At 37.9% G+C, this 15,899-nt stretch overlaps 1 protein-coding gene across 3 annotated transcripts in view; it reads right to left on the bottom strand.

Moving 5' to 3' along the window:
* Positions 1 to 15,899, bottom strand: part of CTPS2 (CTP synthase 2) — a 71,777-nt gene that overhangs the window by 15,159 nt on the left and 40,719 nt on the right. For all 3 annotated transcript variants that reach the window (XM_066981509.1, XM_066981523.1, XM_066981514.1), the window contains exons 14-15: positions 3,612 to 3,708; positions 1,275 to 1,330 (exon numbers count right to left, since the gene is read on the bottom strand). In XM_066981509.1, coding sequence (XP_066837610.1) covers positions 1,275 to 1,330; positions 3,612 to 3,708 — 153 coding nt within the window. The remainder of the gene's footprint in view (positions 1 to 1,274; positions 1,331 to 3,611; positions 3,709 to 15,899) is intronic.

The raw sequence follows: 15,899 nt of genomic DNA, 5'->3' as shown, positions 1-15,899 counted from the left end.
AGCACTACCATCACATTCTCCTCCCAGCCTTCTAAGGAAACTTAACGCTGACTCAATCAATTTGTAACATGCAACATTTGATACTTCAGGCCCCTCTAGAGATGCTTATGGATTCAGGTGCCTTCTGAACCATCCCAGAGATGGTGTCCAGCTACTGCCTGTCTATTTGGATGACAGAATTTTGAACATAGAGAGATACCTTTGCTCAGATGTTCTCAAACAGAAGCGTGCACCTATAGCAGAGGTGTGGACCTATATCAGAGGCCTATAGAATCATAGAATCATTAAGGTTGGAAAAGACCTTCAAGATCATGTGATCCAACCATCCCCCTGCATCCCCCAACCATCCCCCTTGCTAAGAAGCAAGTGATCTGAATTAGCTTCTGAGTTCTCTCTCTGTGATCTGAATTAGCCTCTGAAATCTGCTTACATTCAGACTGTGAAAGAATGTGGACATCCTGAGCATAATCTAAGCCTAGGCAGACCAGAAGCAATCTACTTAAGGATTATAAACCTGTACCTTTCAAATACTTCACAGGAAGTCAAGTCAGTGGCTGCCATCACTCTCAAAAAATTTTATTAAGACAGTAAACTGCTCTGCTCCCCTCTGTTGAACACTTGCAAGAACACCTCTGCAATACTGTGTCCAGTTTATGGCCCCTCAGTACAACACAGACATTGACAAAATATTGCAAATCCAGAAGAGGTCCACCAGGATGGTCAGGGGGCTGGAGCACATACAACACAGGAGAAGAGACTGAAGGAGCTTGGTTTGTTCAGCCTGGAGCAGTGAAGGTGAAATATGGAGCTGGTTATTGACTTCAATTATCTAATGGGATAGTATAAAGAAGATGGAGAGAGACTCTGCTCAGAGGTTCACAGCAGAAGAGTGAAAGATAAATGACACAAAGTGACCAAGGGAATCTCCTATTAGACATAATGGAAGAATGGTTCAAACTAAGTGGTTAAGCATTAGAATGGATTGTCCAAAGATATTGTGGAATCTCCATCTCCAAAGACCTTCAAAAGAGAATGGGACAAAACCCTGAGAAGCCTGATTTAATTTTAGAGCTAGCTTAGCTCCAAGCCTTTAGTTGAACCAAAATACAGGGGTTCCTTCCAACCTCGATGTCTCTACCTAACCATTAGTAAACCTTGTTTTAACTTTATTTAAGAAATCTCTCATTGGCTTTAAAGCAAATCATACCTACCAGCAGAAACATGATTTGCTTAAGCTTTAAGTTTTGAACACAAAATGTATGAACAGAGCTTACCTCATATCGATGCCTGTGTCGCTCCTCTACAAACATTTCATCGCCATAAAGTTTCCCTGAATACACACACAAAAAAAAGCAATTAACACTAATGTGTTGCTTTAATAGTTGTTACAAATATGGCTTGTAATTTAAACTTTACTTTTTTTTCCACACGGAAAACACGTAACAGGACACTATTCATCTCACTCCAGCTTTCTGTTTTTCTGAGCAATGACTAGTTTCTTTTAATTTACTGTTACCTGAGTTTATTCAGGTTTCATACTCAACTTTCATCAAACAGAAGTAGCTTAGATAGACTTTAGAGTGTGAAGACCATGAATAAACTAATTTACACTGTAATACCCCAAATAATAATAATGAGAAAAAAAAACAACAGGAATGAAAAGAATGAAAAAGCAACATAAAATCCCTGCAGGTTTTACAACACTTGTATGCAAAATGTGCAGTGAAGGAAGCACCAGGGCCTTTTACTAACATCTGTTCCATTTTAATAGATTATGCCTGGCAGCTGGCATACCTCCAGTGACAAACTGAATGTTGTTTTTCTCTCTGTTTTCCTGATCTCTTTACCCAAATGACTTTTGCAGCCCTCTGAGCCTAATCTGGAATGCTCTACATTGAAAACCAACAAGGAGTAAGTTTAAGATATGTAGTAAACCAGCATTTAATCATCTCTATCACAGCCATGGCCCGAACTCCGCTTTAATTTATTATAGCATTATTAGGAGTACTGTCTCAGAGGGTTAGGACAAGAATTGAACTGCCAAAAAGATCTCCAAGAATTTGTAGAGCAGTAATACTGCAATTTTGCAAAAAACAGTGTATGACTTAATTCTAAGGAGCCCCTTTTTCAAAAACAGTAGTTCCACTCAAGGTGTAAAGCATTAGAAACAGGAATGAGAGAGACTTCCTGAGCAGACTACCAGAGCTTTCTCAAAGTCTTCGACAAGTATGGTCATTTAAACAACTGGTAATACTGATCAAGAGTAGCAACACATTGTAGCAATGTAGCAACACATTGTAATTTTTATTAAACTTTTCAAGAAATGTTGAGGCCACAGAAAAGCTAAAATAAGGTGAAAAGGGAAAAGCGCATGTTGCGATATGCATGTCTATATTACACCTAGGCAAAGTATCACCTGGGTCAGTCATCTCACTAGCACAGATACAGATATTCTCCCTAAAGACAGATTTTTCATTAAATTTGAATATGTATTATGCTTTGGTCTCCTGACGAAGTAGACATTTTTTAAATCTCAGAAGGATACTTTCCATAAGTTCAAAGTTAAATAGCTTAGACCAATAAAAATCAAATTAAAAAACAAATAAAAATCAAATTAAAAAAACAATAAAAATTAAATAGCTTAGACCAATATCTGAGCAGGGCAATACAGGAAATATGCCCAAATTTATTTATGAACAAGAAACTCTATTTTACACATTTTTAATATCATTTATATTACTACTGTATAGTAGGCTTGTTAGTAAGAGACCTAGATATTACTGTAATTTTAAAATACATATAGCTCAAATAGAATAATTTGTTCTATATTCTGATTGCTTCTATTTTGCCTTTTGAAGCATCCTGTTACAGAAAATTATTTTATTTTCCTGCAACAAATGATTTGCTCTCCCAAAACAAGACTGTTTCCAGGGCTGGGCTAGGCCTAGAGGGATGCTGGATCAGAGACTGGAGTTAAGCAAAGCCAGGCTATAATTAGGAAACAAACTAGCAACATTGTCAAGATAAGATGAGGACTTATATGGTGAGGCTAGATGACGTCTAAAGCTGAGATGTACCGGTGATTCTAGGGAATGATTAGCAACATTTAGGTCTGGGGAGAGCATGTGTAGGAATTTGGGTTAGTTCTACCAAAAAGGTAAAGGGGTAGAGCAAGAAGCCCTGGTTCACACTGGAGATAATGCATCATTTGCATGTCCTATCAACTCAAAGAAAATAGGAAGGAAACGAGAAGAGACATTCTTAGTAAATCCTTGCATTCTGATCTTCCCCCGCAAAATAGCAAATTAACCATAAAATGCATTTCGGGTATCTCAACAGTTTCCTCACTTCTTATTTAAAGTAAAATGCTGGGTTCTAATTCAGCTTTTCACTGAAATTTCCAGATTTCTCTCATTTCTCAGCTTTTCATTCTGATCCAGGGCAAACGTACATGGAAACAGAATCAGAGTGTATGAGCTCAAGGAAGCTGCCACCCAACTGCTTGCTTGAGGTTGTAGACCTTTAACAAAATGTACTTTGGTATTTTTGCTTTGCCATGTTACAGAGTTCCTGTCCAAAAGGCAGGCGATAAGAGCAAAAGTATATCTTACTTAAAATAGAATTTTGTGTTTTGAAAACAGTCCTCCTCTTCCCCAGTCTCATGGTTCCACCCATATCTCCAGGATTGTGTTCTGGCATGTCAATGACCTTTAGAGAAAAATTGTTTAAACACTGTTTTGTCCAACAAAGGAAAAAAAAATGCAACAATCACATAAAAGACTGCATAGATTTATAAATTGTAACATCAGAGTTTTCTTCCAAGAATTTCCAATTAGAATTTCTCTTTGGTTTTCCTAATGCTTTATTCTCAGTATTACTGTATACTAGGCCCTTCCTTATACTTTTTCTTATACTGTTAATTATATACAATATTCTTTCTTACACTAAGAGGCAGAAACAGCTGTCTTGATAAGACAGTGGAAGTTCTCTTTTTTTTTTTTTTTGAGAAGGGGAGGGCACAGGGAAGCAGAATGAACAGAAGACAAAACTTGCAACAAGACTATAACATTGTTAAAGCAGGGTACTAAAAGAGATGACTTCTACATGTGTGCTATTTCAGATTATATGCATAATTTATCACAGGGAGAAAACTGATGAAACTTCCCTCCTAAATCACTTTTGTAAAAGCATTTCTTTTCAGTGGTGCCCAGTGCCAGGACAAGAGGCAGTGGGCACGAACTGGACCACTGGAGGCTCCCTCTGAGCACCAGGCAGCACTTCTGTGCTGTGCAGGTGGCAGAGCCCTGGCACAGGCTGCCCAGAGAGCTGTGGGGTCTCCTCCTTGGAGGTCTTCAAAAGCCGCCTGGGCATGGCCCTGGGCAGCCTGCTCTGGGTGTCCCTGCTTGGGCAGGGCTTGGAGCAGGTGAGCCCAGAGGGCCCTGCCAGCCTCAGCCACGCTGTGAGTCTGTTTCTTAGCTGGCCTAAGCATCCACAGAATACTGGGTTGCCTCACATGAAGAACATGCTATTTAACATTTAAAAAAGAGGATATACAAACAGTGGGTTTGTGGACTGAAGCAGATGGGTCAAATGGCTGCTTCGTGGGTTAAATTAAATCCAAGACAATGGAATTCAGTGGATGTGAGAAAGAACCTCTTAAGGGAAGGATGGTGTTTAGTTTTACTCAGTCTGAATAATCCTGATGGGTCTCACAACTGTGTTTACAGAAAGCCTGTCTCACAGAGGTAAAACCATTCAGAATAGTAGAAATGAGCTGAAACTATGACCTACATGCCTGTATTTGCATATACATATTCAGTGAGAAATATGATTGACAAGGAAAGGTTCTAAAAATACAAATATTCACACATCCGGGTAATCTGGAAATGGATTTTTATTAACCTTAATTTGCCCTCTGGGAGTAATGAAAACAATTTCTGATGATACACTTCATAAAGTGAAGTTATTTAATTTACAAGGGATGGTGGAAAGTGCTTAGCCTTTGGCCTTGTGCCAATGCATTTCAGCTGTGCAATTATCTCTGTATAACCTTATACCTTCAAAATGTTATTTATAAACTATATACTCATTATAAAATGTCATGAGCAGAAGTTGTGATCAAACCAGTAGGATATTACAAATCCTCTAATTACCTCCCAAAAATCCAAAGGTGATGACTGTGCAGCTAAAAAAAAAACCTCAAAGAAAAAACTCAAGAAATACACAAAATAAAATCATTCATTAAATCCATGCTACTTTAAAAATGACGACTGTCTTGTTTATTTCCTTCCATTTACTTTCACTTCTTTTCTGTAATAGTAGACATAAAAAACAAACCAAAACAAAAAAAAACACAGCACAAGACAACAGAAGCAGTTAGAGCATTTACAATAAGCTGTGTGTATATGTCAAATACTCTGGCCCTCTGAAACCACACACAAGTTTTCCAGATTTTATTTACTTGCTTATACCCACACTACAGATAATTTTAAAGTTGTACTCCTGACTCCCATCAAATGGGGATGAAGTGGTCTCAAGCAGCTACCAAATATTTCAGTCGCGTGCTTCTCTTCCAATCACAAAAATATAAAAATTCCACTTTAGTGGCTGTTTCATGAGCATTTGCAGTTGACGAGACAAACACTAAGATTGAAAAAAAAAAATTGGAGGCTAAAGTGAAGATTTGACATTCCTTCATTCTCAAAAGTGTATCAAGCACCTAACTACTGCCCCTAACCTCAGCTTCAGATTTTTCATCCTAAAAATTTGAGTCAGAACGTCTTGATTTAAATTTGTTAACTGAATCTTGGTAATAATGAGGTCATCCCACGCCCCCCAGAGAAATTTATATTTCACTGTTTTCTTGCCTTTCATTATTTGCTGAACTAAGATCTTCTATCAAAGTATTCCAAGAGTAATACCATGAACAGAACCGTGGGAGATACAATATGGGAGATAACTTCTTGAAAGACATTGGTCAACTCAAACTGCTTAATTAAAACACTGATTCCAAATTAAGTGGACCTGTCTATGCAGGCCATAGAAAATTTCACTAATTTACTGTGTTTAAATGTGTTCTTCAGGAAGATTCAAAACCATTAGTTGTCAAATGTATGTTTCATGTATGTGTGGTCAGGGGCACATAATCAGAAGAGGATCCAACCCTTAAAATGTGCATTAATGTCTGCTAAGTCTTAACTGAGATATATTTTAAGAAATATCGCATTATACAACTGTTCAATCTTGTTTCTATCGGTGGCAGATTTTGTACCAACGTAAAAGCCCTACCGAGTTTCAACATCAAGCAACTTACTGTGTGTGTTCATGTTTTGTTACTGATATGTTGCATTATAAACCAGCTCTCTATCTTCTCCAAGATTTTTTGGTTTATCATAGTAAAAGAATAGAAAAGGCCTCTGGTATTAATTTTTGTAGTCAGGTGAGGAAAGAAGTTACTTTTGAATTAGCAACACAGGGCTACTTTGACTCTGGATCTTACTTTTTGATCTGTCCTGTGGTTCTGCTCGATGTCAGCAGCTATCACAGCACAACCCTCAATGTTTATGTATTTATTACGTGAGTTTGCAACAAGGTCTGTGAAAGCAACTTTCAAAGGAGAAGCAACACTGCTGCCCTACAGCCCAAGGATAGTAATAAGCATCAGAAAATCAACTCATATTATGGAAAACTTTGCCATATTTTATGGAATTTATTTGATCAGATAAAAGACAAATCTTGAAGTGGTGGTTACTCTGAATAACTGAATAGATTCTTCAAAGAGCTTATGCTTCCCTCCACAGAATACATCAGCTGTCACCATGCATTAGTTCTTTGAAGAGCAAAAACAGCAAAGAACAAGAGGCACCACAAGCAACAAAAAAGCATCAGTAGGGAGGTGCAAGAAGAGATAAGGCATTAATTAGGTCTTTTTTACTCAAATCTCCGAAAACTGCTAACACTACAGGGATTTTACAGAGATCACATATTACACACCAGACAGCCAACATGAAACAGATAACAAATCACTGACATAACACAAAGCACATTCTAGATATAAAACAGTCTGATGGATATTAAATCACACTACTGATGAAAAGCAACTTTAACTACCCATGAAATACAATTTTCCTTCAGAAATCTACTGCTTGAATTGTTTCATTGTCATTAGAAAACATATTAAAGCTAATGAGAAAAGTTCGGACACTCAACATACAGCAACCAAGGCTCTGAAAATCCAACACGTATCACTTTACTAATCGCCACAGGACCATTAAGTTCTGTCTTTGTTTTGCTTCACGTCCTGCAATGCCATTTTGAAGAATATATCTACCCTGGTTACACTGGGGGAAGGCTAGGGGGTGGAAAGAAGGGGAAAGAATTGTTTGATTTGAACAACTGCTTGGTAAGTTATCTTTGGAAGTGGGTTTTTAGAGTTTTTGCCTTTTTTGCTCTGCTCTTGTCTGGTAAGCAAATGTCATTGCTGAAAGAAATCACTGTTCATGTAAGTGCTGATCAGAGCACCAGGAGAAGCCCTGATCCTAAAGATAAACTGAACACTGAAAAGAGGCCCTAAGACTGAGCACATAAGAGATGTGTGGAAGCAAAGGTGACAGGAGCAGGGAATACAAAGGCAAGCACTCTTGCGTATGAGTCTCTGCTGAGCACGGATTTGAAAAAAAAAAAAAATGCAACAAACCAACAAAGACTCAACCCAAACTAGAGGACCCATTCATTTACCAACTCTTCCATTTTTAAGAAAAAAAATTTACTGATGCAATGCTAAGAGTGGTGCTGAGAGCTTCCCACTTGGCAAGTAAGCAGAAAGATGTTCTTCCCTCATTCATTTAAAACCAGGGGTTTAACATATTCAAGTACCAAAAGAAGGAGCAAGGTGAACACACCTGCCCAAATCCCTTAGCCCCTTAAAGCTCTCCAGTTTCCAAGCAAACCCCACCACTGCCCATCTGTCTAAAGCATTTGGCCCTCTAGGATACAATTAATTGCCATAAAGGTATTGGAAGGTTTCAGAATACTCAGTGCTCTGTTACTCTGGTTTACTTTTGAAGTAATGTTTGTTTTCCAAAAAATGACAACCATCATGTATAAGATCAAAGCAGAAATCATCAATAGCTGATTCATTCAGCTACACAGAGATCTGAATAACCAGCTTGAAAAATCCTGTCCTCTGCCTCTCCACAGAACCACAGCACAGTATCCAAACATCCCAACAAATATCAAATTAAATTTCTTAAACTTTGGAAACTAATTTACATGACTTCTTTACCCAAGTTATTGTTCTGCTTGCAGGGTTTCCTTTTATCCTGAAAATCTGTGTGACCATCCCGCAGCATGTTATTGCCAACCATTTTCCAGTTTGGACAATCCTCTTTTCCAGAAATTTGTCATTTCCTATTTTAGGATTAAATAGTTGCCCTAAGGTATTTATTTCATTAAATACCAAAAAACTCTCTAAGATGGATTCTGCCTGAATAAGCAGAAATTCTGGTACAGAATGTTTTGTAGTACTTTCTTCAGGAAAAAAGTCACAAAAGCTGTACTGCTTTCTCAAACATTGCTCACTCACCCATTACTATAGTGCAGTGAACTGAGAAAGTTAATGGGGATGCTGATACGCAGAGCCTATACAGATATTGCCTAACAGCATTTCAGCATTTAAGCTAACAGCATAACAACATTTCAGAACTCACTCTAGTTATGCCAACCACACATCCCAGAGCTTGAATACTTAACCAATGTAAGTTTTCAGACTGTTAATGTTAACGAAATGAACAAGGTTAGATAGGGCTGGCTACAGAAAGATACCGGAGTGCCAGTCATGCCATGCCAGGAAGTGCAGGATTTGCTACAGACTTGAATAACTGTAAGTGGACGAGTGTTCTCAGACTTTGGACTGGTCCAGTTCGCTTGACAATTATTGACCAAATGCTCACTTGGTGTAATTTCGGAATGATCAGGCAGATATCTACATCTAGGAAAGCCTTCCCTCCCTACCACATACAACTATTCAACAATCAAAACTGTCACTGCATTTGAGGGGGACCTCAATGAAATTGCTAGATGAAATTTTGCCCTTACCAAATCCACATGAAATATGTCAGAAAAAGGAAGTCAAGAAGCAAGTCTCCCTCAGAGCATTCTGAAGCAGGAGAAAGACCCTAGAGAGGGAGACAGTCTTGTGTTCTCTCCATCAAACATGAAGCTGACGTAGGGATAATCACACACTTACAGCCTGAGGCTGGTTAAACAGCAGTATACTTTATGGCCCCTGACTGAGAGACTGGTTCTGTCTTACCGGCAACTGCCATGGAAGACTCAGCACAGACCAGCCCACTGCCTAAGCCATGCAAAGTAGTCAAGGAGACGTGAGATTGTCCTTAGTAGAGACAAAGCACAATGTATTATGTTCCCACTATGTTCTGTACTTTCTCTACCCTGAGTTATCTTGCACGAGCAAGCATCTATTCCACTTTCTTCTCATTTGTTAACAAAGTAGCGTTAGTTAGGATCACTTCATTATCAGCAAGCACTGAGCCACAGGAAAAATGGCTTACTTTAGGTACTCACTCCTCCAGACTTTCACCAAGATGAATTTCTAGTATCAACTTCCAGACCATACTCAATAGCATGACCTGTCCTCTCCTAGCATTTCTTGAACAAATTCCATCTATCTACCATTAAAAAAAAAAAAAAAAAAAAAGAATACATCCTTAGTAAACACAAGGAGAACTAGCAACTGTTTTCCATCCAACTTCACCAGCATAATCCGAACACTTCCAGACTTGCAAGCAAGTAAGACTGCCTGGATTACAACCTCTAATCCTTACCGCAGAACGGTGTCACAAATCATCCCAATATCCTGTCTATGTTCCAGACCTGCCCAGTGGTTAATTTCGTAATTGATGATCAAGGTCCAGGAACGGAGCCATTTCTTTTAGAAAAAGTGTTCAGCAAGCAGAAATTTGTAGATTGCCCTACTTTAGTTTTCATTATGCTTGGAAGGTACTTTTGCCATTGTATACAACTTCCCTGCTAACTTTTGAGAGGAGAATTGAGAGGAGAACAAATCCCTAGAAAAGTCCTGGATCAGTTCAAAAGTTTCTTTTGAGTAATCTTGCCACAGCCATTTGTTTCCTTTTTCAGGCCTGCCAAAACAGTCAGGGAGGAACATTTGCCACAGATGTGCTGAAATTATGTGCACATGCTAAAATAAAACAGTTATTGCAATAGAAAATAAATACATCTGTGGACTAATTATTGCGTTTATTGGGGATGGAAAAACATCCTATTGAAAGGATAGCTATTTAAATGAAAAAAAAAAAAAAAGGTAATGGTTCTTCAATACTGAAAAAGACTGGAAGTTTTCATGTGAGAGCTCTACTCCCAGATGAAAGTAAAAGGGCAAACACCATCCAGAGGTTGAAATCCATATCAGCTATAAGAATACAAACCTAAACATACCTGTATTTTTTGTGGTTTAGCTTCTGTTTTAAAAGAAACAGCTTTATCCCATCTGTGTTCCGGTCTGATAAATCATTTTTCTTTATCTGACAAAATATGCTTGCCCGAGTTTAACTTGATCAAGTTTAAGATGAATTCACCGATTAGCTTTAGTTACTGTACCTTTGGTTAAGATATCATTAAACTGAGGTTTTAAACTGAAGAGGAAAAAAGCACATACTATCACTATTGCTTAACACTGCCTTAAGAAATGCCTCATTAAAAAATTTGGAGTAAATGAATGAAAGAAAAACATAAAAGGATTCTAGGTCCATAAAGATTTCTGTGCCACAGATATATAGGAACCAGTCCAGTGTCATTCTTTCCAATGAAGGTATTAGACTTCATACCACGCCCAACCATCAGAGGCAGACCACAAGCTTTACTGGTTGATCACCTTTTGAAACAGACACTTTTTGAACAGACACCAGAATCTGAAACGTGACATTTCTACATCAAGAAGAGAATTCTCTGTTAGCTGAACTATATTAGTGTCTCTGGTAGGTGAGCATTTTATGAAAATAAGCTGAATAGAATGAAAAAGAATATATTTACTCAGAAAAACATCCCTATTCTTTTAATTTGCAACTTCTAAGAACAAACAAACAAAAAAAAAAACCACAATCCAAGTTCTCAATAAAAAGCAAAGCAGTGAGAAAATATCTTGAAATGCTTTAAAGACGCTTCTGAGTGAAGATGTCAAACCTCTTCTATAAGGTATTTTGTGGGTTGTATATTGTTGCCAAAAAATAAACAAACACACCACTGAAGTTATATAGAACTACTGCAGACACTTGTGAAAGTAAATGCTACTCTAGTCCTGGTGCCAAAATCCTGTGACAAATCTAATTAGCTTAACAAGCACTCAGCTGAGTCCACTCTGCAAAACCACACAAAGAAACAATTCAGGCCAACCACTGTAACTTTAATTGAAGCAATTTGTTCTGATGAGCAAGCCTGTTTTCTTCTCAACTCTTCTTTTATACTTAAGCTATAACTTTCTAGAGAAGATAATGAAGGCTAGAGTAAGTCTCAAACTCATTTACAGCATAGTCACACTTCTTATCTTCCACCTCCTTCTTCTTTTCTTTGTTTTCTATTTTTAAATTTTGAAATAGCATCTCACAAAGTATCATAACCAGAAACAACACTATGCAAGCTAAAGCAACTTCTTTCGGAAGGCAAGCAGGATCGCTTTTCTGTTTAAACAGCAATTCCTATCTACTATGCGGATATTGGAATATTTTATATTCTTCTTTGAAATCTTCTATTTTAGTTTATTTTTAAAATAAAGTGAAAGTCATTGTTTAAAAGTCATGTCTCCACCCAGTAACATTCTGCTACTCATAATAAAACCACACAAAATGAAAGAGCTTATGGAACTGAAGTTGGCTGCCCCATTACCTAGTGCTCCTCCCATTTACTTAATTTACCAATTTGAGAGATTCTGATAGTGATAATCTTATGGACTAATAGCAGAATAGACATACTATAACAGGGAATTTTTTGGCAGAAAGTCTCTAGCACAATCACTGTAATTTTATCTACTCCTATTCCTGTCTTCCATGGGATGCCTGAGATAATACACGTACCTTGGCCTATCTAGTCTCTGATGTCTGTAACTTTCCCAAAGTTACAGAGAACAATCTGAATGCTGGATATATCATTAGTCATACAGAACAGACATCTAGTCCCCTGGAAATCTCTCCAGCAATGAGTAATGTGATTTTCTTTCCCACCCCCCATGAAGTGAAGAGCAGCAGTGCAGATTACCTCCAGAAGTTGTTATCCTCCTTACCACAAATACACTGCAACCTTTCTCACACCAGCTGGAGAACTGGAAGAACTAAAGGAACTGCTGCATCTCATATAAAGGTAATCAAGGCACTGACTTCTAATTCTAGGATTTCCTAAGAATACTGTGAACTATATTAGAACCAAAAGAAGAAGAGAGCATAAGGAGATCATTTCAAAGATACAATTTCGTGAGTTAGATTACCTTGGAAAAGAAAAAAAAAAAAAAGTACCTTGGCATTTTCATTACTGTGTATACAACAATTGTACACATCTCATCAGTTTCAGAAAACCGAAAGGAATGATATATATATTAACCTCATAGCAAAGATAAATTACCTTAATTACACCTGCCAGCCACTTCAGGGATGCTTCAAGTCACACGCTCTACATTACATTTAATTATTTCCTGTTTCCACTCAGAGAAGTTTCATCTGTCCAAAGATCATCTTGCCTTGAAGAATCTTAACTCTGGAAGATGATTTATGACCTACAGTCCAAATCCCTTTTACTTCAAGCTGAAGCCATGATGTCTTCCTTCTCAGAAGGATCCTTCCTGTCTTGCCTTGTCTGTTCTGCCTCCTCCAAAAATCTGATAAACAGCGTTGTCCAGATCTTAACGTAGTTCTGAACTCCTTGTCAGCCTTCCCTTATTACATTAACTTCCTTGACCTCAACATCAAATGATCCAAAATCCCTTGGAATATGCTTTCTTTAATTGCGTCTACATAGGTATCTGGGGTCAAGTTCTGCATTTAAAAAAGACAAGTGGCTTCACCAGTTGCATCTATGCCATCTACCTCAGGAGAGCTCAAATGTCCATCACCTCCTCCCATCACAAGGTGCCTGTGAGGACCACTAGAATGCCTGGATTCAACTGTGGGCTGCAGCCTGGAGTTAACATGACAGTACAGACATACCTCTGCAGTTCTAGTTTGCTAACAGATCACATAATCAAAAGAATTACAAATCTACATATTCATTTTTAGAGATGAATACAGTAGACACTACTAAAATATAAAATCTACCGCAGATAAGAAAAGCATGAGAAAATAAGACAAGAAAAAAAGCGAAGAAAGAAGCAAAAAGGATGTGTGCATGCATGTGGAGAACTCTTAGCAAAAAGTCCAGAGAAGAGAAATGGATCTTTAGATCATTTCTCATTTAGCAACAATATGGTGAAAGCCTACCGGAAGCATTGTACCTATATTGTTTCAAAGAAAGTAACATCTAGAGAGTAATATCACCTTTACGCTGCCACAAATCAAGCAGGTATTTAATTAGCATGACATCAGGTGAACACACCCAAAATAATTCAGACACCCTCTGTGAAAAGTGTGGGTGGCAGGCTACGGATCGCTGCAGCAGATAATGCAACAGTCCCCTCAAAAGCTACGCATAAAATGTTTACGAAGCAACCAGCAAAAGAACGCCGGTATTGCCACACAGCAGAAGCTGTAGGCTGCGTCACCAGCTGGCACAGGACGGGACACAAGGTACGGCCAGCACAGCAGGTAACTCACATACAAAGGAACACGGAGGTGCTACAACCTCTCACACCAAAGCAATCCTCTATTTAATGGTGCCTATATGAAAATCATTTTTATCCTTCACCTGCAGATCTAATAGCTTGTGACTCTGATGGCAGAATGAAAAGTCAGAGAGCACATGAAAAAACGTTAAGTTAAAAAGCATAGGTCTACAATTAACCGCTATGGAAACCACTGCAAATGGAGTTCTGTTGTTCACTACCTGACTGCACACTATCTTATTACCACATACAAGTCAAGGATGGCAGGCAAATATATACAGAATTAAGTTTTCCCTTCTGGGTAACCTTTTTGTCTCCTTCTACCTCACTTTCAGCAGATAAAATTTATTGCGGAGGAGGAAAGGATAGGTATTTATTAAAAAGAAAACCTTGGCTAATAGCTTTCTGTTGTTGTTGTTATTAAAATGATATAGTTACAAACATAACGAATAGACCACTCACATCTCATTAAATCCACCCTCCAATAAAACCATGCAACTGATTTGAACTCCTCAATTTTTTTCTTCCCCTTGCACCCTTAGGCATATGTTCAATTCCAGTTCTCACACCCAGATGTCTGCAAAGCTGTTACAAAAATGATAGAAGTTCTCAGCTGCTGCATAAAATATCTCCTTTGTAGGCATCAAGCCACTTCACAAAGACAAGGATGTTTCATTACCTCTTTTCATTATATGAGAAAATTAAGATAGATTAAGTGACTTGTTTAACCTAGTAGAAGCAGAAACCAGCACTTCTGAGATACCTGATCTTATTCCTACATTTTAGAAAAAAGGCAGCTAATGATATCTCCCTACTGTAAAAACCAACAGATTCCCAGGCAAGCCTCTAACAGTTCACGAATATATTTCATCAATTCTATCTTGGCTCTAAAAGGAAAGCAGGGTTCTTCCCTTTTAATTTTTTTTTTTAATCTCAAATAAGTGTCTTCTCAGTGTCACTTGTCACTCAAACTTCAGGATATGCTGAGTTTACAAGGACATGGTGGAATGAAAAAGAAATTAAATCAAGTCCCTAATGAAAGAACTTTTAGAATCTGTTTCAGTTGTTTGCTTAGGTACTGGCTTTCTAACGGCCTCAAAAGACAGAGATGATTAAATTTGTCTTGTCACTTGAGGTCCAGCTCAGACAACACAGGGAAAAAGCAGGTAAGTTAGCTGAGAAGGTGTTAATATAAATATATCCAACACATAATGGGGCTAATGATAATAAATTTAAAAAACAGTAATTTATTTCGTCTTGCAGAATTCATACGGTTTTTGTTACCATCACTTACAGGAAAAGAACACAAGCCTTGCAAGAAGGTTTATCTAATTATCTCTATTTAAAACGGATTATACTGAGAAAGTTAGAATACTTTTTTTGCCACAAGGAAAAAAAAAGAAGTTTTGCACAGAGTCAAGCTGTGCAAGAAAGCAATGGTTGCTGATCTGTTATTTGCAGACACAGCATGTCTGCTGTGATTTGTCAAAACTTATTTTTCAGTTTACAGATTGAGCAATACTGAGGTTTTCGTATTTTTGCCAGGCTCTTGGGCAACTGTTGGGCTTCCTTTTCATCAGTGAAGACCAATGCTAACAGTTTCATGGCAAGTTAATCTCCAATCCCTATGCAGGCTGTCTGTAATTAGCCAGGCCAAATGATAATCCCAATAGAAGCCACAGCTAATTAAATCTATATTATGTTTTAGCCACAACAAATAATCACCAAGTGCTTTTATACATAAATTTTCATTATTTTCAAATCTATAATTCCACATTCTTCATAGCTAGATTTTAGGGCTTTTTAATTGTAGGATGCAATGGACAAGCGAAGGCAAGCGTGCAGAGGTGGTGGGAAAATCATCTTTAGTAATGTCTCAGAGGAAAACCAATGTTTCTCCTTTTTTTCAATGCTACGCTAGTTCTGAAATACAGAGCATGCACAAATATCTTTGGTTTACATAGGCCTGTTCCAAACTGATCCTAACCTTGAGGCCTAGCTCCACTTTACACTCAGTGCACACCCTTACAAACTAAAGGCACTTGAAACTTTCTTA

The sequence above is a fragment of the Anser cygnoides genome, chromosome 1 (assembly GCF_040182565.1).
Source record: "Anser cygnoides isolate HZ-2024a breed goose chromosome 1, Taihu_goose_T2T_genome, whole genome shotgun sequence".
NCBI lineage: Eukaryota > Metazoa > Chordata > Aves > Anseriformes > Anatidae > Anser > Anser cygnoides.
The sequence above is the reverse complement of the archived record's forward strand: the minus strand, read 5'-3'. Positions and strand labels throughout refer to the sequence as shown.